The sequence below is a fragment of the Mesoplodon bidens genome (genome assembly GCF_964165515.1).
Source record: "Mesoplodon bidens genome assembly, chromosome: 10".
In the NCBI taxonomy this organism is placed as follows: Eukaryota; Metazoa; Chordata; class Mammalia; order Artiodactyla; family Ziphiidae; genus Mesoplodon; species Mesoplodon bidens.
In genome coordinates, this window is record NC_138172.1 from 75,420,478 (window position 1) to 75,441,134 (window position 20,657).

Here is a 20,657-nt window from a genome sequence, read left to right on the forward strand (position 1 = left end):
CCTGTGGCCCATCAGGGTTGAGCCTAACTTTCAGGTGGAGATGGCTGAGTGGGGAGAGAGGAGGCCGGAGAAGAGGAGGCTTGGGGAGGAGGGAACAGCTGCCCACTAGGTTTCCCTGGGCAACAGTGCCACCTACCCACCAGCACTGTGCTCTCCAGGGGCCTGGGCGTTGGAGCACCCCTTTCCTCTGAACGGACATCTTCAAGGTACAGGTGGTGAGCTGTGGCCTCAGGACCCAGTTCTTGGCCAGCTGGCACCCGGATGTCATGCCCTCGTGTGGGGCATCCTGGCCATCTCATGGCTCCAAAGAGGGAGGAACTCGGCTCCTCCTGCCTCAGGCCCATTCCTGAGACAGAACCTGAGCTGGGAGGAGGGGGAAAGGGGAGGGGCTGTTATTATTTTTGCCTGTATTGACCATTTCTGCCTAGGTCTTCTCACACAGACAGCCTCACACCTCCCACATATGCACAGACTTAGAGAGAAACCAGTTCTTTGGTCTGTTTTCTTGGTAGCTTTATTGATTGCCAGGGAAAACAAAACCAGAAAATTAACTAATCTCTAAAATTAAACTTTACACTGAATGTTCTTGTTTCTCTAATTATACCCTCTGCTAGCAGCTGTGGCTATGTACACTCACACACATCCTCACACCTACACGTTTGCACTCGGAACTGTCAGAGGGTGTCAGGCACAGACAGACTCAAGGTTGCCCAGACAGGCACACACGTGCGGTCACTCCCAAGCCCCCTTTGGTGCTCTGCTTGTTGGAAGGAGTCCCTGGAAAGCGCCCCAAGGCTGTGGGTGCAGCCCATGACACACCCTTTGGAAACACAGGGCTGGAGGTTCAGCCCGAGGAGGATGGGAGATGGGGCTCAGCCTGAATCCATCATCAGGCCCTCTTGTGGCCCTGTGGGTAGATGTGATTCCCGTGGGTGTGGCCCCAAGGCGGGCAGCCACAGAGTGACGGGGACTCATGGAGGATGCCTGGAAGGTTTCATGTGTCCTGGGGACAAGGGCTTGTGGGGTGGGCTGGGCCTGGCTGGGGAGAAGACAGGTCTCTGTCAACTGGGTGCATCACACTGTGGCCTTTCTGTCGTGGATTTCCAAGCGCAAAGATTGTATAAATCAAACGGGTGGATAATAAAGTTGCAGATGACTCACTGACTTCCCTTCCCAGTGTCGCACCTCTCTCGCCATATCCCCGTCCGTGAGCAGCCATCTGGGGAGGCCGATGGGTCTGAGCCCCTCCTGTCACCTCTGTTTCCCCCTTCCCAGGTTGCGGGGAATGGATTGGGGATGGCGTGGCTTATAGAACTGGATGACTTAAGCGGAGTTAAGTAAAAGGGAGGTGGCATCCGCAGGGGTGATGGTGGAAGAGCCAGGCAAATCTATGCTGTAGCCTGGCGGGGGGGTGGAGAGACAGTGAGTGTGTTTGAAGGTCAAGAGGTCAAGGATCTGTTTGGTAGAAAAATGGTGGGGAGGAGGGTGGTCAGAGAGATGGGTGACCGTGGGAGAGTCTGGGCAGGCCCAGTCCCTTAGAGTCTGCTTTGCCTTCCCTATTCTTGGGCGAAGTCAGTCATTTCAGTGAGTCCGGTAATATCCTCTCCCTGCGTACCAGGGCTAAGTCCTATTTCCTACCCCTATCCCAGGCCCCTTCCTCTCCTCACATCTTTAAATGCACAACCCTTGATCACTCATCCCAAGGATATTCTTGGTCTCCCTCCCCACTCCCTCCAGACCGGTGTGACACTCTGCAGCAGGCGTGGCAGGGGCATGAAATGAGGGATGGGGCTAGGGCAGTGACCCAGGTCTGGTCACTGCCCCAGCCCTGTCCCCATCTTATCCCACCGGGTTCTCAGGGCCCTTGGCAGTGGCTGGTGACGTGAAGTGGCTGGGACTCAGGGCCCGCTGGCGGGCTGCTTCGCGGTTGGCCCAGAGGGCCTGGCCGATGAGATACTCGCTCTCCTGGGCGATATCTGACAGGCGCAAATCAAACTCCAGGAGGGTCTTGTTGTCTGACATGCCTTCTAGAAGCTGCTTCCCGCCATCCTGGGTCAGGAATACAAAGGAAAGCATCACTTGCCGCCACTACCCAGGATCACACACACGGGTGTGTACACACATACACATATTTATATAGATGTGACTGAAACAACAGTTTCACAAAACAATTCTTAACCTATTTGTGTGGCACTGACATTTTCTATCCTATTCTATCCTGTTCCATCCTATTCCCTGAGAAAAATGGTGCTCAAAGTTCACTAAATTGATTTTTCAACCCCAATGGTTTGAAAAACATGGTGCTATGTCAGTGATGGCAATTCCGCTCCTCTGGTTCAGCCATGAGCATATGAGAGAAATCTGGCTCGTGAGATACGAGGAGGAAGTTTGGAGGGAGTGACTTCTGGGAAGTTTCTCCTCATAAAAGAGAACAAAAGAGAGTAGTGGTCTCTCTTTTTCTGCCTCTGAGCGTGGCCCAATGGAAAATGCAGCCACCATCTTGGGCTCATGAGAGTCGCACAAGAGAGGACGTGGCTGTGTGGTTAGGTAGGCAGAGCAGAGGATGGTGCTGAGCCAAGGATCTCACCAAGCCCAGAGCCCCCTTCCCCCGGGCTTCTGATTATGGGACACAATGAATATTCCTCTTGTTTAAGCCATTTTCTGGATAGGCTTTCTGTTACTGGTAGCCAAGAGCGCCCCCTCCGGAGACAGCGTCTATGTGAGCAAGACCGTCCTCGGGGGAGGTTTGGTAGAGGGTGCAGGGCCCTAAGTGGAGTACATGGAGGGCTGTCCTCGCTAGTTCCTACAGCTCCAGCCCCTTCTGGGTTGGGTGGGCCAGGCCTAATGTGAAACATTCCACATTGGGAGGCAGAATGCTGCTGTTCTAAGGCTGTGACCCGACAGCGTGTTGCAAAGTCAATTCAATGGGTCAGAGAAGCATTTTTGTGTTTTAAATGAAGCCGTGTACATTATAAAGGAAATCTCACAAGCAGTACAAGTAACTTTCAAGTATGTTATACTGATGTACACGTTCACTAGGTGTTCATGGTCATTGCATTTCTGACTCTGAGACTTGGTCAAGATTTGAAAGACATTGTCTATTGGAAAGGATCCAGGTTTTCAGCCTGACTGGATGCTCTCGGGCAACTCACTAACCTCGCTGAGGTTCCGTTTTCCATCTGTAAAGTGGGGTTAAGAATACACATTTTGGGCTTCCCTGGTGGCACGGTGGTTAAGAGTCTGCCTGCTAATGCAGGAGACATGGCTTCAAGCCCTGCTCCAGGAAGATCCCACATGCCGCGGAGCAACTAAGCCCATGCGCCACAACTACGGAGCCCGCGTGCCACAGCTACTGAAGCCTGTGCTCCTAGAGCCCGTGCTCCGCAACAAGAGAAGCCACTGCAGTGAGAAGCCTGTGCACCACAACAAAGAGTGGCCCCCCCGCCACCGCTCCGTAACTAGAGAAAGCCCGTGCACAGCAATGAAGACCCAACATAGCCAAAAATAAATAAATAAATTAAAAAAAAAAAAAAAGAATACACATTTTACTAGATAACCGCGAGGGTTAAAGAATAACGAATGGATACTGGGTGCCTAACATAGGCACCCAGTATCCATACTATAGAACCCCGAGTAATAGAAACAGCTAGCAGTTACTGAGGACCTAGCCAGTGCCTGCAATGGATAACTGCTTTACAAGCATAACTCATTTAATCCTCCTAGTAACAAGACTTAGAAGTAGATGCTATTATTATTCCCATTTTACAGAGGAGGAGATGGAGGCCCCAAAAGGTTAAGTAACTTAACCAAGGGCTAAATGGCAGAGCTGGGGTGAGAACCCGGTAAGGGCGGTGATGCTAACAATGATCCCCTAGGCACCCCGTAGCGATCGGACTCACTCCCGCCTGCCAAGGCCCCAGGGCCTCCCCTTGGCCCTGCCTGTCCCAGAAGCGGTGGCTCACCGGCCCGATGTGGTCACAGCACAGGTTGATGCTCCTGAGCGCGGTGTTGATGGGCAGCACCTGGGAAAGGAGCGTGGCCGTGGGCTCGGACAGCTCGTTGCCCCCGAGGTGCAGTGTGGTGAGGCACTTGTTCGTCTGCAGGGCGTGGGCGAGCGCCTGGCCGCCCTCATCCTCGATGCAGTTGAGGCGCAGGTTGAGGGAGATGAGGCTGCTGTTGTGCGCCAGGGCGTGAGCCAGCGACTGGGCGCCGGGCGCGCGCACCTGGTTGTTGGCGAGGTTGAGCACGCGCAGGCGGCTGTGGCCCAGCAGCTTGGCGGCGGCGCGTGCGCCCCGGTCTCCGATGAGGTTGTGTGACAGGTCCAGCTCCTCCAGGGCCGCGTGGTCCAGGAGGCTGCAGATTAGGATGCGGGCCTTGTCGTCGTCCACCTTGCTTCGGGTCAGCCTGAAGATCTGTGGGCAGGTAGAGGGGCCACAGCACCCTGCAACCTGGAATAATCTGCCTGCCTACCTACCTCCTGCAGGTAGAGGAGGGAGCCCCAGGGAGGAGGAGTTCTGCTCTTTCAAGAACTTGGCTGGGAAGGGGGAGAAAGGTAGAGCGGTAACGGATGAGGGGTTCGGCCACCTGGCTGGTTCTTGGGCAGGGCAGCCTACCCAGCATGACACAGTAGTGCAGAATTGGTGGCAGCTAGTAGGGGGAAAAGACTACCACTTATTGAGAAATGACTATGTGCTGGGCATGCTGCTAGAACATTCCATAGCCATATCTCTAACCCTCAGCATCCCAGTGAGATGGAACAAGTTCTCTCCATTTTACAGTAGAAAATGGAGGCTTTGAGCGGATACATCATTTGCCCAGAGTCACACAATGATTAAGCTGCGGAGGCAGGTTTTGAATCCAGGTCTGTTGGATGCCGCAGCCCCTCACTGCACCCTCCTCAGCCAGCTAAGCTCCACCGCGGCAAGGAGAGGAACTCTTTGAAGGAGAGTGCCAGCGTAAGAACCAGGGAGAAAGTGGGAAATGTTGAGAAACAGTAGATGGAGGGGATGAAGAAAAAAGATAAAAGAAAGGGGGTGGGACTAGCATTATGAATATCGGAGGTGGGACCCCTGTCCCTTTCCTTTTCACTGGCTTGGACCACTGCTCCCTCTGCCTTGAGACCTGAGTGGCTGGCCTCCCCATCCTTCAGTCCTCTCCTCTCTCTACATCCCTCTTAGCCAGCTCAGAATCTTTTGTCCCTCTTTTTTATTGCCTCTATCTGGCAAAGCTCCAACTGTGGATCAACCCCACTCTATTTTCTGTATGTCTGGGCCCAAGCAACTGATGTGATGGAAAATGTCACATCACAGGACTGGCTGGTATCACTGGAACCACCAGTAGGCCCTCAGTGCTGAGTGCCAACTCAACTCTGCTTCTCTGGACAATACACTCTCTCATAATCTACAACAACAACGATTTCAACCTTCTCCAGCCCCTCACCCTACAGCCTGAGGTGGGTCTCCTCAGCCATTGAGTAGGAACCCTTCCTTTTCCTAATCCCAAACATAAATCCACTGCAACCCACCGCATCCACTCTCCCCTCTGCCTGGAGCCAACCGCCCTACCTCATCCCTAGACCCCGTTCTTCCTGTCTTCTCAGGAACCTTCCTTGGTCAATGAACCTGTGCCTCTCTCCTGTACTCAGCTCCTTTCTTGCAATTGGGTGGAGCTTTACATTGGTTTCATTTTTTACTTTTGTTTTTTTTATTTTTCATTTTTCCTTATTTTATTTAAGTATAGTTGATTTATAATGTTGTGTTAGTTTCTGGGGTACAGCAAAGTGATTCTTTTTCATATTCTTTTCCATTGTGGTTTGTTACAGGATATTGAATACAGTTCCCTGAGCTATACAGTAGGACCTTATCTATTTTATATATAATAGTGTGTATCTGTTAATCCCAAACTCCTAATTTATCCCTCCCACACCCCTTCTCCTTTGGTAACCATAAGTTTGTTTTCAATGTCTGTGAGTCTATTTCTGTCTTGTAAATATCTTGTATCATATCTTAGATTCCACATATAAGTGATATCATATGGTATTTGACTTTGTTTGACCTACTTCACTTAGCATGATAATCTCTAGGTCCATCCATGTAGCTGCAAATGGCATTATTTTATTCTTTTTTTACGGCTAAGTAGTATTCCATTGTTTATATATACCACATCTTCTTTATTCATTCATTTAGGTTGCTTCCATGTCTTGGCTATTGTAGATAATGCAACTGTGAACACTGGGGTGCATATATCTTTTCGAATTAGAGTTTTCTCTGGATACATGCCCAAGAGTGGGATAGCTGAATCATATGGTAACTGTATTTTTAGTTTTTAAACGAACCTCCATACTGTTCTCCACAGTGGCTGTACCAATTTACATTCCCACCAGCAATGAATGTAGGAGGGTTCCCTTTTCTCCACACCCTCTCCAGCATTTATTATTTGTAGACTTTTAAATGATGGCCATGCTGACTGGTGTGAGGTGATACCTCACTGTAGTTTTGATTTCATTTCTCTAATAATTAGCGAAGTTGAGCATATTTTCATGTGTCTGTTGGCCATCTGTATGTCTTCTTTGGAGAAATGTCTTTTTAGGTCTTCTGCCCATTTTTTGATTGGGTTGTTTTTTGGTTATTAAGTTGTATGAGCTGTTTGTATATTTTGGAAATTAAGCCCTTGTTGGTTGCGTCATTTGCAACTATTTTCTCCCAGTCTGTAGGTCGTCTTTTCATTTTGTTTATGGTTTCCTTTGCTGTGCAAAAGCTTATACGTTTGATTAGGTTCCATTTGTTTATTTTTGTTTTTATACATTGTTTTTAAACACGTGCAAATTTCTTCCTAAGAAAACCTAACCCCCTCATCTGTTACTGCTCTACCTTTCTCCCCCATTCACAGCCAAGTTCTTGAAAAAGCTGATCATGGTCATTCCGTTTCCTCACTTCCCACTCTCTCCATAAACCACTCCAATCTGGCCTCTGCTCCTGGCACTCCACTGACACAGCTTCTGCCCAGTGACCTCCAAGTTTGCTAAATCTGGTCCTCAGCTCCATCCCACTTCCCTGCTGCTCACCCCTTTCTTGAAAAGCACCCCTCCCTCTGCTCTGGGGACACAGTGCTGTGTCCTTCTTCCCTCCCACCTCTGATTTCTTGGCAGGCTCTCTCTCTTCCAACCAGAATATTTGGGACATACTTAAACTAAAAAAATATTCGTTGTGCATCTGAAATTCAAATTTAACTGGATGTCCTATATTTTTATTTGGTAAATCTGGCAACTCTGTTCGAGTTGCAATTTTACATTTATATGATTGCTGATTACTGCCTTTTATCCCCACCAGACTGTTAGCTGGAGGGCACAAATGGTATAATTGTGCTCATGATTGAATCTTCAGCACCTAGGACAGGGCCTGGAGTGCAGATGTGTGTTGGATGACTAAATGGCTGGTGAATGGGCAGGGCAGTGCCTTGTGCATCTCTGCATCCCCAGAACCCAGCTTGGTGCAGAGTGCATAAAAGGACACTTGGTCAGGGACTTCCCTGGTGGCGCAGTGGTTAAGAATCCGCCTGCCAATGCAGGGGACACGGGTTTGAGCCCTGGTCCAGGAAGATGCCACATGCCGAGGAGCAATTAAGCCCGTGCGCCCCAACTACTGAGCCTGCGCTCTAGGACCCATGTGTCGCAACTACTGAGCCCGAGTGCTGCAACTACTGAAGCCTGCGTGCCTAGAGCCTGTGCTCGGCAACAAAAAAAGCCACCGCAATGAGAAGCCCACGCACCGCAACGAAGAGCAGCCCCTGCTCACTGCAACTAGAGAAAGCCCGCGCCCAGTGACGAAGACCCAACGCAGCCAAAAAGAAAAAAAGAAAGAAAGAAAAAGGACACTTGGTCAATGAGCGAGAAGGAAATAGGAGAAGAAGGTGGGGATACAAGAGAAAGGGAAGGGAAGAGGGAATCAGAGAGATGCTGAGAATGGCAGGTGGTACCTTGAGGGTGTGGCATGCCTTGACTGTGGCCGCCAGGGAGTGGCAGTCGCGGTAGGTGAAGAGGAAGAGGTTCCACTCGAAGTTCATGCCACAGTCCTTGACACCATACACCAGGTCCAGCTCCTCCAGGTGCCTCAGGCCAGCCACCAGGTCGCCCAGTTGGTAGTGGTCCGTGGCCGGCTCCTCCATCTCTCCTTCACTGCCGGAGTCGGACTGATCCCCGCCCCGAAGTGGGGGCGGGAGCTGCACGGGCGGAAGGAACTGATCCACCCGGATCGTGTGCACGTAGTTCCTGCAGAGCGGCAGCAGGCTGAGGATCACCTCGGGGTCCGTGGTGCTTGGGATGAAGTGCTTCAGCAGGTTCTCCAGGTGCAGCTCGAAGAACATGCGCTTCCAGCTGCCGCCGTGCTCATCCACGCGGCACACGGGCCAGCGTTGCGTGCAGCAGCGGCGCCAGTAGTTCTCATCCTCTATCAGGTTGGCGGTCACAGCCAGCGGCAGGTCGGGGGACAGGCGGTTCAGGACCTTCTTCTGATGCTCTGGGAGCAGCTGCTTCAGGATAGGGTTGTCTTTGGGAACAGAAATAGGAGTCACAGTGTTGGGGACGCTGCACATGCTACCCTGAGCTGAGCCTGTCTGGGGGCACCCAGGAAAGGGAAGACCCCCGGTCTTTAGGGAAGCCCAGTTTGAGAGAGGAGGCAGACTTTATTCTCAGGGAGGCTCAATCTGAGGAGGGAGACATCACCCCTGACTCTGGGTTGTTCCCAGTTGAAGGTAGATGTCTTAGCATTTGGTCTCAGGGAGCTCCCAGTCTGAGGCAGAATCTCAGGTCCAGCCCTCAGTCATTCCTTAATCTAGTAGAGGAGACAATCCCTGACTTCAGAGGCTCCCAGTTTGATTTGATTCATTCATTTCAAAACAAAATGTTTTTTTGAGCACCTACTATGCACCACACACCGTTCTAAGTGCTGAGGATACAAGAGTGAACAGAGGCAGACTATAAACAAGTTAGATGAATATATTGTAGGTCTGGTGGTGACAAGTGCTGTAGACAAAATGATGGCCCTGTCCTCAGAGAGCTCCCCATCTGGTAAGAGAGGTTGGCAACTCATCTTTGAAAAGGATGAACATTTACAGAGACTAAAGTACAGAACAAACCAAGAACCTATACACGCCATGGAAGACTCCGAGAGAGTGGAGGACGGTCAATCAGGGAGGGCTTTCTGGAGGAGGAGGTAGGTATGGCTTGGGCTGGGCTTTGTTGGAGAGAGTGGGAAAGGTGAGGAACAGGCATAGGCATGGAGGGCACAGTGTGTGTGGGAGCCTGGTGGGACCTGGAAGTGGGGACGGCCAGAGAAACTGTCCTGGCCTCTGGGGAGGGGGGAAGGGAGGTGCTGAGTGGGGATGAGGATGCTGTGTGGGAGGGCAGGGGCTGCCCCAGGACCCGGCTCTGAGGCCTCACCTCCAGGCAGTCCCCGCCCACTGGGCCCCACTCCTGGCCTTCTCTCCCGACCGAGGCAGGGACAGACTCACTCTGGAAGTTCTTGACAATGTGTTGAATGCAGAGTTCTGTGAGGAGGGGCACAATGGCCACTGACCACTCAGCATCCTCAGCGATGATCCTGCGCATCCGACGTACCCCAGCCCCGGAACTCGGGCCCTTGGACTTCACTGGGGGTGGGATGACAGAGGACTTTGAGGGCTGTGGGCCTGTGCTCGAAGCTTGGCCGGCAGTGGAGGACTGGTCCTGGGTGGAGATTGAGGACCAGCTGGGGACCGACAGTGAGGGTGTTATCTGGGTTTCCTCCATGCTGGGGACTGACAACACAGGGACAAGTGGCCTCTTGGTGATGGCCTTGTGACAGGGAGTTTCTCAGACAGGTGGGTCCTGGATGCAGGCGGGAACCTGGAGCAAGAGGAAGGGATGGAGTTGTTACTTTGGAGGGTCTTGGTGGGCTTTTACCAAGAGACATAGCCGGGGTGGTTCTTAAGGGTCAATCTCTGGATTAGAGCAAATCCAGGTGCAAATCCCACTAGCTGGGTGGCCTTGGGCCAGTTACTGAAACTTTCTGAGTTTCAGACGCTTCCTCTGTGAAATGAGGCTAACAATTACCAGTAAGCTGATCGGGAGGAGTGAATAAACATGATGCATCCAAGGAGGCAGAGCCTACTGTGACACGTAAAACTGTAGCAAGCAATAGCCCCACAGTTTAGACAGGAATAGCTACACAGCAATTACAAGCAATTGCTGGATGCTGGACCCTGTTTTTAGTTTTTTATGCATATCAGCTCATTTGATTCTCACAAAAGCCTTTTTGAGATAGGCACTGATAGACTCATTTTTCTGATGTGAAACTGAAGCACAGGGAGGTTAACTGATATGCCCAATGTCACAAAGCTTATAAATAACACAGGTGGATTTAAACTCAGTCTATCAAGTTGGGCCAAAAGACTGGGGTATGATAAAGAACCATTTAGTTCAAAACAGCTCCCTGCACAAAGTATTTTACAGAACAGCAACTGCCTGACCAAGAGGATGGGGTCGAGAACAGCACTGGCCAATAGAAACATACAAACAGAAATATAATGAATGCCAAAATGCAAGCCACATATACTATTTAAAAATTTCTCGCACAATGGGCTTCCCTGGTGGCGCAGGGGTTGAGAGTCCGCCTACCGATGCAGGGGACGCGGGTTCGTGCCCCGGTCTGGGAAGGTCCCACATGCCGCGGAGCGGCTGGGCCCATGAGCCATGGCCGCTGAGCCTGTGTGTCCGGAGCCTGTGCTCCGCAACGGGAGAGGCCACAACAGTGAGAGGCCCGTGTACCGCAAAAAAAAAAAAAAAAAAAGGGCTTCCCTGGTGGCGCAGTGGTTGAGAATCTGCCTGCTAATGCAGGGGACACGGGTTCGAGCCCTGGTCTGGGAAGATCCCACATGCCGCGGAGCAACTAGGCCCGTGAGCCACAACTACTGAGCCTGCGTGTCTGGAGCCTGTGCTCCGCAACAAGAGAGGCCGCGATAGTGAGGGGCCCGCGCACCGCGATGAAGAGTGCCCCCCGCTTGCCACAACTAGAGAAAGCCCTCGCACAGAAACGAAGACCCAACACAGCCAAAAGTAAATAAATAAATTAAAAAAAAAAAAGTAACAAATGTTCAAGTACAATTGGTGTCTTTAAAAAAAAAAAAAGATACTATGTTGTCTCTCAAATAATAGGCATTGAATAAAATTAAATTAATACAAAAAAAATTTCTCGCACAGACCTTAAAAAAGAGAAAACAAGTGAAATTAGTTTTGTTTAACCCAATATGAACAAAATATTATCGCTTAAATAAGTAATCAATATGAAAATTATTATTATGTATGTATTTATATTAAGCCTTTAAAATCTGATGGCTAGTGGCTACTGTTCTGGGTGGTACAGGAGAGAGGGGAAGGAGAAGGGAAACTGGACTCATGCCCTGCCCAGGGTGCCAGCACCTTTTCCTCTTCCCTCTGAGGGCTCCAGCTCGGCTCCCTCCCTTCAATCTCCCCATCCCAGTCTTCCTAGTTCTCCCAGCCTCCGGGCATTCCAGACGGCAGCGGGAAGGAGTGGGAGGCGACAAGGCAGCTAAATCTGGGGCTGAAGTCAGAAGACAGAGAATGTGTCCGGGGCTGCCCCCGCCCTTCCATTTGTCCATTCCTGCACCCTTGCTGCAGGTGTCCCTGCCCCGAGACTGCAGGCGGAACAGGGGCCGCTCAGCCCGGCACACAGCTCGTGCTCTGGGTTTGCTCCCTGACTCGATGCACTGTGTAGTGGCTGGTGGGAAGGACAATCTGAACCAGCAAAGGTGTCCTTGGCAGATGGAGGGGACCAGATGGTGCTCCCTGGTCCTCCAGGCATCTCAAGGAGGAAGAGCCTGGCTGTGTGTGTGTGTGTGTGTGTGTGTGTGTGTGTGTGTGTGTTAGAGAGAGAGGAGGGAGAGAGAGAGAGGCAGGAGGGGGCAGTGTAAGGAAGATATCTATGTATTTTTGTGGCACACTTATGCAAATCAAATGCAAATTGACAAACAGATTGGGTCCAGAATTGTGGAATAAGCAGCTGGTGCTTTTTGACTAATGGTCCTTCAGAGGGTATGGCTGGGAGGGGTTGCTGCTTGGAGGCACCAGATGACTTTGCATTTCTGGCTTTGCCAGTGACTTGCTGTGTGACCTCGGCCAAGTTACTTAGTTTATCTGAGCTCCAGTTTCCTTATCTGTAAAAGGGGATAGTAATATCTTCCTATGCAGGCTGTGGTGGAGATTCCCCAGAGGTATTTGATAATATTTGACAAGAGTACTGGAAGGGGTGTGTGGAGGATAAAGGCGTTCTGAGGGACAGGGGTCTTGGGCTGGGGAGGGAAAGCCCTAGAGACCTGCTTCTTGAGTGCCGACCTCAGATGGTGTCTTTGAGTGAGGCCCTTCCCTGTCTCCAGGGGACACGTGAAGGGCAAGGTGGTGGTGGTGTTCGGGTCTGGATAGAAGGATGAGGAGCCTGGCAGTCTGGGCAAGAGGAGGAGGAAAGGGACAACAGGCCAGCCCTGTTCCTGCCAGCTCCGCACCTGGACGCCTGGGGCTCCCTCCACAGTTCCGGCCTAAGACATGCCGGTATTCCCCTTAGTCCCAGATGCATCCCAGGACACCCTGTGGGCCATGCCCAAGGGAGCAGAACCCAGCTTGGCCGGGGGAGCTGGCTCTCCAGGCATTTCTCACAGCACTGCCAGGCCTCACCGTCCTGGTTGGTGGTCCCTTCTTCCTCTCAGGAAGCCACATGTTGGGAGACCCCACCTGGGGCCTGGTGGGGTGCTCTCTGGAACAGGGTGGCTCTGCTCTCACTGCCTATTGCCTTAGGCATTAGGACCTGGCAGCCCTTCCTAAGGTCTGGGCCTAACCGCTCTGGCCGCTGTTTGGAGCCTGCAGCCTTCTCCGGGCAGGGCGCTGCAGGACACCCCCCAGGGCTGGTCCAGGGCCCTGAGCCCCCTCCTCAGAAAGAAGGGGCAGGGCGGCCCTCCATGTGCTCAGCATGCTTCACTGGTAGAAAAAAAGAGCTCCTATGGTCCTGCAACGTTTACAGAGACCTCCATACCACGAGGTCTGATGTCATTCTTTAAGGCAAATATTGACAACATTAACCTCATAATTAGGTCAGAGTTGATAGTTTTCACTCATCACTTCCTGAATTTTTTTTTAAAAGTCAACATTACAAAAATATTTTTGGCAAGCAAATTGTTACCAGACAGAGGATTCTTCTAAGAAGGATTTTAGTTCCAAAAGTTGCTTTAAAAAAATACTTAAAAGAACCAATCAAGGGCTTCCCTGGTGGCGCAGTGGTTGAGAGTCCGCCTGCCGATGTAGGGGACACGGGTTCGTGCCCCGGTCCGGGAAGATCCCACAAGCCGCGGAGCGGCTGGGCCCGTGAGCCATGGCCGCTGAGCCTGCGCGTCCGGAGCCTGTGCTCCGCAACGGGAGAGGCCACAACAGTGAGAGGCCCCCGCGTACCGCAAAAAAAAAAAGAGAACCAATCAAATATAAAACAAAGTATGTTTCAAATGATAAGGAGCAAGACGAACTCCTTGCCTCCCAGGCACTAATGTTACAAAGACGGTATCAAGTCGCAAGCCGCATGCCCGACCCTGCCCTTCTCAACCACTGCGCAGCTGCCACTCTCTCAACTCTCCTCGGGGCCTCCGGATCATTCTCCAAAAGCTTCCATCGCAGGCTCCTCTGACTGGGCCCAGCCCTCAGGGTTTAGCTGTGGCTGCCCGGCCTCACTTCGTCCTCTTGCTGGGCTGCAGCTCTCCCGTCGCCTCTGAGCTCCAGACTCGGGGCCGCTGGCCTGCCTCCCGGCTCCCGCAGATTCAACCTGCCCCCCAAGAGAACTCAGTGCCTCCTGCGAGCTGCTGCTCCTCCTGGCTCCCTACCTCGGCCAGGGGTACCAGGGGCCCTCCAGGTGCCTGAACCCCGAAGCTGGGAACCACCTCTCTCCTTCAGGCCCCCCACCTGGTTACTGCTGTTTCCCCTCACTTCTGCTTCTCCCACCCCAGGGTCCCTCCGCTCCCCTCCTGCTGCAGCCTTAGCTCAGGGCCTCACTGTCCACCTGGACTGTAGCTGCAGCTGCCCAGCACTGGGTGTGTCATCCAGCATCTAGCCTTCCCAGAGTTGCCGTGGCAGGCCTCCGTGTAAGCCCGCCACTCATGGGGTGCAGCCCAGCTTCCTCAGCTCCGTGTAGAAGGCCCTCCGTGACCGGACGCTCTATTTGAAATAAACTCCTCTCTGCATCTGGAACCCTGCAGACCAGTCTATGCCACCCAGCCTTTGCTCAAGCTGCTCCTTCTTCCTGGAATGCCTTTCCCACGGTCTTGGCCTGGGAAACGGACCCTCACTGGTCTTGTGAGCCTGAGCTCAAGCACCATTTTCCCTCTGGAGCCTTTTAGCTTCTCTTGTGCCCCACCTTCCCTTTGTCAGACCCCCCCACCCCAGTACCTGTGTCACTTCGGTGGTGACTGACCACCCTCTCCCCACACCCACACTAGACTGTGGGCTCCTCCCGGTGTGGGGACAATTTCTTACTCATTTTCGTCTCTAATCCCTAACCCAGTGTCAGGTCTGCTGGGGAGGCAGCTGGTGATTGGGGCTGCCCCACCTCCTCTGATCATAGATTCTGGCCAATAGGAGTGCCCTGTATTGGTCAGAGTGATTGGTTCAGGGGTGCACCTGATGTAAGCCAATCAGAGTCCTTCTTGGGACTTGTCCAAGTGGAGGTAGACAAAAGGACATATGTCCTTGAAGGATACGGATCCCCTGCTGCTGGAAGCTGTTTCCCTTCACATGGAAAAGGCCTGTCTGAGGCAGGAGGAAATGCTGCCTGGTGGAGACCAGTAGGAATGGGAGGTGGACAGAGCACGCTGGGCACCTCTGGTCCCCAGGCCTCGTCCCCGAGGGCCCTCTGAGGGCTTCCTTCAGTTCTGAGACCTAACTCGACAGCCTTCTGACAAGTCCCTTTTGCTGAAGCTAAGAGTTGGGTTTCTGCCCCTTTGTGACCAAAGGGTCCTGACCATTTGGGTGGTTCACCATTTGGTGAATGAAATTACAGGAAAAATCCTAAATCGGTAGATGAACTAGTTCAATGGGTTGGCCAGGGGCCGCCAGGCTATTACTCACCTGGCCTGACGTCTAGCTCCAAAGGCCTGTTCCTCTCCCGACCACCTGAGCCTCCGACCTCATCTCCCATCTCCCCAGCCACAGGACAGTATCAGCACTTAACAGTTACAAGTTTCTTTCAGAATGCTTCTCTACACTGAGTCAGGGCAGGCTTCTCACCCCCATTTTATGGATGAAGAAACTGAAGACCAGACCAGGAAGTAACGAGTCCCCGGATATCTAGGAGGGCTGGGGCCAGGGTCAGGGCCTTGGTTGCCTCTATCCAAAGTGCCCTGCTCTTCCAGTCACTTCCCCTGCCTCCACTAGGAAAGAAAAAGCCTGTTCTTGTTCCCTGGGAAGCAGGCGTCCCAGGGATCTGTCAGGGAGGGTCTCCCCAGGCTGGGTTTTGGCACCCCACTATGGGAATTTCAGGTCCCTAACATGAGGCTTTCATCCCTGTTATATTAAAATGCATTTCCTCCCTAATGAACTGAAATCTTCACAGTCCATACATGCGTGTGTATATATCCCTATGTTAACCTTGAACTGCTATTTACTTATTTATTTATTTTATTTTTTGGCCGGGCCATGCCGCTAGCGTAATCTTAGTTCCCCAACCAGGGATTGAACCTGGTCCATGGCAGTGAAAGCGCTGAGTCCTAACCACTGGACCGCCAGGGTATTCACTGAACTCATTGTTTTAGGTCAAACAAAAGCATAGTAGGGCTTCCCTGGTGGCGCAGTGGTTGAGAGTCCGCCTGCCGATGCAGGGGACACGGGTTTGTGCCCCGGTCCGGGAGGATCCCACATGCCGTGGAGTGGCTGGGCCCGTGAGCCATGGCCGCTGAGCCTGCGCATCCGGAGCCTGTGCTCCGCAACGGGAGAGGCCACAACAGTGAGAGGCCCGCGTACCGCAAAAAAAAAAAAAAAAATTATGAAAATGCATCTCATCATTTTAGGTCAAACAGAAGCATAGTAAATTATGAAATATATACTGATATTAATGTAGCAAACTTTAAAAAAATGTAGGTCATGCAATATATTATCCTATCTTACAGTTTAAGTCAGAAAGGGGATATAGATATATCTCCCCTCTTATCAGTCGTCCACACCTCGGTGTAAGTGAGTTTCAGGTCCAAAAAGCAAAGTTGGGAAGGGGGCAAGGAGAATGCACCGCTGAGTTGGGGGGACTGGGGAGGCGTCACAGGAGAATGAGAAGCCAGGAGAACTGAGGTAACTCCTCCTCCTTCTCAGGGCAGCCTTAGTCTGGCCTGGGCATCACCAGTCTGCAGCTGGGGGTGGTTCTAGTGACACTATCTTCCCTAGAAGCCTGTGGATGGGTAGACACCCATTAGCCAGCCTCCCACAGCCCCCAAGGGCCCATAGAGCACAGCCCCAGAAGTGGCAGAGTGGGTACCTTCCCTTCTGGAGCCTTCTCTCCCTGGGGAGCCAGTGGGGCTGTCAGAGAATCCCAGAGTTTGAAGACCGGGAGGGTGTTCAAGACTCTGTCCTTCTCTGGGGCAGGAATCCTCTTGACGTTCCAGAAAGGTGAGTGCCACCGAGAGTGAGTGCCTCTTGTGCCACCATCTGTGTCCCCCTCTAAGGGCACACCCTGCCCTCAGATGGGAAAGTGGGGACAACCCAGTGATCTTTCATCTCCTGACACCTGTCTCATGGGCTTGTGGGGCCTCACATGCTATGTCTCCAACATCAACCCTGCCAACCCAGGGCCACAATCCCTGAAGAAAGGTAAATCCTCCTCCTCCTTCCCTGGTCCCAACCCTGTGTCCTCAGGACCAGCGTCAGGGTCCTGAAATCACATTCAACCTATAACTCAAAGGGTTAGGTGTTAAGGTCTGCTCTTTACATGCCCAAGCACAGGCAACAGAAAGTGATGAGGGGCTTCCCTGGTGGTGCAGTGGTTGAGAATCCACTGGCCAATGCAGGGGACATGGGTTCGAGCCCTGGTTCGGGAAGATCCCACATGCCGCAGGGCAACTAAGCCTGTGTGCCACAACTACTGACCCTGCACTCTAGAGCTTGCGAGCCACAGCTGCTGAAGCCCGCACACCTAGAGCCTGTGCTCCGCAGCAAAGAGAAGCCACTGCAATGAGAAGCCTGAGCACCGCAACAAAGAGTAGCCCCCACTCACAGCAGCTAAAAAGAAAGCCCGTGCGCAAGAAAGACCCAACACAGCCTAAAAAATAATAAATTTTAAAAAAAGTGATGAGATGTCTCAGTTTGGCCAGGAGTGTCCTCATTATTTATTTTTGGCTGCGTTGGGTCTTCATTGCTGCGCTCGGGCTTCCCCTAGTTGTGGCAAGCAGGGGCTACTCTTTGTCGCGGTGCGCGGGCTCCTCATTGCGGTGGCCTCTCTTGTGGAGCATGGGCTCTAGGCGTGCAGGTTTCATTCGTTGTGGCTCACGGGCTTCAGTAGTTGTGTTAGATATTACGACGAAGATGTTAGATGCTGTACCTATGTAAGCCTATGAAACCTTCAATTTTATTTTTGAGGATTACTATTATGATAACTCTATTATCCTCATTTCACAAACAGGAAAACAAAGCAAACAGAGGCTTAGAGAACTTAAGTAACTTGCTAAGCATCACACAGTGAGTACGTGGAGAAGCTGAGCTTTGAGCTGATGTCTGTCCTAAGCTCTCCCTTACTTTTCTGCACAAAACCAGAGACAAATCATGAGGTGCTGGGATTGCTTCCTAAATTGCCCTAGACCCAGTCGTCACAGCACTTTTCCAGTGGGCCTTCCACTCTCTCCAGCGTGGAGCCCAGGGTTACCCTCATTGCTGCTGACCTAAACAGCCCAGGCTCCCTCACCCCCTAAGTCACTTCCAGGCACAGGGTCCTTCTGCAAAACTGGATTATCACCTGTATTCTTAAGCTTTTGAGGCCCCACGAGGACCCAAGAGATACTGCAGAGCTGTGCTCTCCTGCCCATTGGTCCACACCGGGCCCTCCATGCTCCTCCCAGACCTAGGATTCAATGCTCGACTCTCCAGCACATTCCCTCTTCTCAGAAAGTTCTCAGACCTTCTCCATCCTTCTCAAGTCCCCAGTTAAATCCAACCACTTTGTGCAGAGGCTCCTCCTGCCTGCCCAAACGGGAAAGTTGAAGATGCTAGGGGAGGGAGTGCCCTCTCCCCTTCCTGCTCACCACATCCCAGGTCCTCACCTCCCTCCCTCAGAACTGAGAAGCAGAAGCACCTGGCCTTCTTTAGGCCCCTGAGCACCTCTGTGGCCTTGGACGCCCCCTCTGGGCTGGCTGGGCTTTGATGCCCCCTCACCCCACCTCCCCCGCCACCTTCTCTGATGGTGCTTCCTCTGCCTTCTCAGCCAGCTTCTCCTCAGGGCCCTGGGCTTTTGTCTACATCCCCCCCGCCGATCCCTTTCACGCGTACTGTATCAGACCCTACCTCAGGCCAAGTCACTGGCACATTCACATTTGGGAATTCACAGTTTGCAGAATCATAAATGAGGGGCACAAAAGTTTCTCTGACAGCTCTGGTCCACCACCCTTGGTCTCTGGCTGGTGAAACAGTCTTATCACACCCTTGGGCCAGGCCCACTTATGTCTGTTGTCTTGAGGGACTTCAGCCAGCAGGAGCTGGGAATAGAGGTCGGCCTTTATGGGAAGACTGGGGCCGGGGGGCTTGGGACTACTTTCCCCCACGACCTATTCTTGCTCCAATTTCCCCTTTCTCCATCTCACTGACTCCCTCCCCTGACTCGCAGACCCTGGGCATTTGCAGTGGCTGTAGCGGGTTAGGAGGCACGGATCCCACTTCAAATGGGGGTGGGGTTGGGGGCCTCTCGTAGGTACAGACCGGCTCTTTCTCCCCACGCGAAATATGGAGCCAAGGCTGCGGCAGCCTGCAGACTTCGGCCGGGTGGGAGGACGCTGGAGGAGTTCCCGCGCCCCGTGGGTGGGAGTCGGGGCAGGGGGAGCTCAGCCGGCTAGGGGAGACCGGGGTCGAGGTTGCCTCACCGCTTCGGAGGCCTGGGCGCTCACCTTCCCGCAGGTCCCTCGCGGCGCAGGTCGTTAGGGACGCCCTGCGTCACTAGGGGCCGGATCCTAGACGACGAGTGCGCGTGCGCACTTGTGCAAGCCGGTCTCTGCTCTTGGAAGGTTGTTGCAGCGCGCCTTAGCCCAGGGTCGACGCAAAGAAGTGTCCGTCTGAGGCGCTGTGTGGGGCCGCCAAGCGGGCAGTGGGAACCCTGGCGGTGCGGCACGCTTTGTGCGTCTTGGGGACATGTTTAGGAACGGGTGGGCTTTTGAGGGGGAAGGTGGGGAGTGGGGGATGGCGGCAGGGCTCCTGGACCGCTACAGTGCTCTTCCTTTTCGGAGCCTTTTGTGTGGAAATGGAGGTGGGCATGACGAATGGAAAGAGGGTCTCGGAAAAGCATCAGCAGCCAGTCTTTTCTGGAAGAGGAGAAGGGTGGAAGGGCACCTGTAGGCGTTCCTGAACTCCCCTGAGGCCCCCAGTTGACTCCAGGCCCTGCAGGGGAGCAGTGGGCTGCGGCATCCCTGCAGAGGTACCCTTGGCCTTTCTTCAGGGTGTCAGCAAGGCTGAAGAGTGGCACCAGGCAGGAAGGCCCAGGCCTGCACAGTGCTCCCTCCCACAGCCCCAAGCCCGATACCAGGAATGACAAACTTCATGGGGGCTGGCTAGTTAGAAAAGGAAATTGTCCTTCAAGAAGGGAAGAGCAACCAAGAGTAGTAGGAAGTTTCAGTGCAGACAGAGCTTAGCTTTAATTTCAGCTCTGCTGATGATTACTAGTTGGTTACCCTGGACAGGTTAGCACCTTAGAAGTTCAATTAACTCATTAATAAAATGGGTACCCCCAACTCCTCACCTTGGTGTCCACATGTAAAGAGACAGGTCTTTGCTGAGCACCACTGAACAGTGGCCACTGCTGCAGTTGCCAAAATCCCAAGGGAAAGCTTTGCAACTCCTCAGGGCTACAAGCAGCTAGGGTCCAAGAATTCAGGTCCCTTTCAAGCCCTCATCAGTGATTTACTAATGAATCACTGGTGCCTCACTTAGAATAAGAAATCATGTAGGAAATGACGTCAGGAGGGCCTGCTCCGCTCTCATAATTTTGACTAAATGGCCACAGACCTTCGCAGCCAGGGAGCCTCTGACTTGGAGATGGGTCCCGAGGTCCCTTCTTTCATCCAGCGACAGAGATCTGCAAACAGACGTGGAGTTCCCGTGTCTGGCTTGGTCCTGGCTGGATTCATTTTGGTAGGGGAGGAGGGCTGCCCTCCATCCCTTGGCTTCCTCCTGCTCTGAGCTGCCAATTTCAGCTTCAGCTTCAGCTCAGGCTTGGGGCTGGTGCTGTGCAACTTTTTTTTTTTTAAATTAATTAATTAATTAATTAATTTATGGCTGTGTTGGCTCTTCGCTTCTGTGCGAGGGCTTTCTCTAGTTGCGGCAAGTGGGGGCCACTCTTCATCGCGATGCGCGGGCTTCTCACTATCGCGGCCTCTCTCGTTGCGGAGCACAG

General features: G+C 52.6%; 1 protein-coding gene across 2 annotated transcripts; it reads right to left on the bottom strand.

The window, feature by feature from the left end:
* Nucleotides 1–1,819: 1,819 nt before the first annotated feature.
* On the bottom strand, nucleotides 1,820–19,408 carry DRC5 (dynein regulatory complex subunit 5). Of its 2 annotated transcripts, none has more exons than XM_081246223.1 (5): nucleotides 19,159–19,408; nucleotides 9,508–9,880; nucleotides 7,975–8,543; nucleotides 3,963–4,412; nucleotides 1,820–2,049 (listed from the first exon to the last, which is right to left on the bottom strand). In XM_081246223.1, the coding sequence occupies exons 2-5, from the start codon at nucleotides 9,782–9,784 to the stop codon at nucleotides 1,840–1,842; spliced, it is 1,506 nt and encodes a 501-aa protein (XP_081102349.1). In that variant the 5' UTR covers nucleotides 9,785–9,880; nucleotides 19,159–19,408; the 3' UTR covers nucleotides 1,820–1,839. The 2 variants fall into 2 exon arrangements, with proteins under 2 accessions (XP_081102349.1, XP_081102350.1); XM_081246224.1 differs by lacking the exon at nucleotides 19,159–19,408 and adding an exon at nucleotides 19,135–19,158.
* Nucleotides 19,409–20,657: the final 1,249 nt, after the last annotated feature.